Source organism: Malurus melanocephalus, unplaced genomic scaffold (assembly GCF_030028575.1).
Source record: "Malurus melanocephalus ecotype Western Australia unplaced genomic scaffold, MMel_1.1 scaffold_1308, whole genome shotgun sequence".
Taxonomy (NCBI): domain Eukaryota; kingdom Metazoa; phylum Chordata; class Aves; order Passeriformes; family Maluridae; genus Malurus; species Malurus melanocephalus.
The window spans coordinates 13,404-15,041 of NW_026624540.1; the positions used below are offsets into that span (position 1 = coordinate 13,404).

General features: G+C 59.8%; 1 protein-coding gene across 1 annotated transcript in view; it reads right to left on the reverse strand.

Annotated features, from left to right (window-relative positions):
• Window positions 1–1,638, reverse strand: part of FAIM2 (Fas apoptotic inhibitory molecule 2) — a 25,552-nt gene that overhangs the window by 10,519 nt on the left and 13,395 nt on the right. Inside the window, exon 6 of the mRNA XM_057387695.1 lies at window positions 861–898. Within this exon, the coding sequence (XP_057243678.1) occupies window positions 861–898 (38 nt within the window). The remainder of the gene's footprint in view (window positions 1–860; window positions 899–1,638) is intronic.

Consider the following 1,638-nt stretch of genomic DNA (forward strand, 5'->3'; position numbering starts at 1 on the left):
ACCGAGGCTGCGGGCTCTGGAACATTTTCCAGGCTGGATCGGGGCTGTGGCTGCAGCTCTGGGCTCAGCTCCTGGCAGAGCCGGTCCCGCTCTCCCTGGGGCCATTCCAGCAGAGCCGCTGGAGTTTTCCCCCGGAGCTGCTGAGGCCGCAGATTCCTTTGTCCGGATAGATCCCTCACCCCGGATCTGACCCTCTGCCCAGGCTCCCACGTCAGCCGGGAGGATTTCCCAGCACAGAGGGGTGGAAGGGAACGGGGCTGTGGGACACAAATCCCTGAAACTGCTGGAAAAAATCCCTTGGGTCGCTGCAGCCCCACCTGCCTGGGACCTGCTCAGGGAGAGAGGTGGGATCACCTTGTGGGGTCACCTCCAGCCCGTCCAGGGGCTGCCCTGTCCCACATCCCAAATCCTTCCTCCTGCAGGATTTGGGATGTGGGAATCACCCTTTCACAGCCCTCCAGGGCCCTCCTGAAGGATTTGGGGTGTGGGAATTGCCCATGGGACACAGAACATGGGACACGAAACATGGGATACAGGACACAGGACACGGGACATGGGACGTAGGACACAGAGCACAGGACACGGGACACGGGACACAGGACATGTGACATGGGACATGGGACATGGGACACGAGACATGGGACATGGGACGTAGGACACAGGGCACAGGACATGGGACATGGGACATGGGACACGGGACATAGGACACAGGACATGGGACACGGGACACAGGACATGGGACACGGGACACGGGACATGGGACATAGGACACAGGACATGGGACGTAGGACACAGGACATGGGACACGGGACACGGGACATGGGACATGGGACACAGGACACCGACCGTGTCCCACGCACCTGGAGAGCATTGCAGTGAGATAGGCCATGGACAGGGTCTGGGGAAAAACAGAGCCTCGTTAGTGCCACCCCAAATCCCGGGAGGAGACACCGCAGGGAAACCCTCAGTCCCAGGGAAAAGGGTGGGGAAGGAATTGGGGCAGCGTTTGGAGCCCTTGGGATTGGTACCCACGGGAGAAGGACAGGGAGGGCAAATGGCGCGGGAGAGCCCCGAGCTCCTGCACCCCTCCTGTGCATCCCAAATCCCATCTCAGCTCCCATCCCCCATCCCCCATCCCATCCCAAATCCCATCCTCCATCCCAAATCCCATCCCATCCCAAATCCCATCCTCCATCCCCCATCCCATCCCCCATCCCAAATCCCACCCCAAATCCCAGTTCCCACCCCAGCTAGCTCCCATCCTACATCCCATCCCACATCCCAGCTCCCATCCCAAATCCCAGCTCCCACCCCACATCCTGGTTCCCATCCCAGTTCCATGCCAGCTCCAATTCCAGTTCCAATCCCATCCCCCATCCCATCCCCCATCCCAGTTCCCATCCCAGCTCCAATTCCAGTTCCAATCCCATCCCCCATCTCGGTTCCCACCCCAGCTCCAATCCCAATTCCCACCAGCCTCCACGGATTAATTTTTGTCATTTTTTAACCAACARAGGCTCCCATTTTTCCAGTTTCTCCCATCCCAGCACAACCCCAGCTCCTCAGCCCAAGCACAGGGCAGGAAGAGGATGAAATTCCCACTTTTCCCCAGGAATGCCAGCCCCGTGTGAGCCCCCG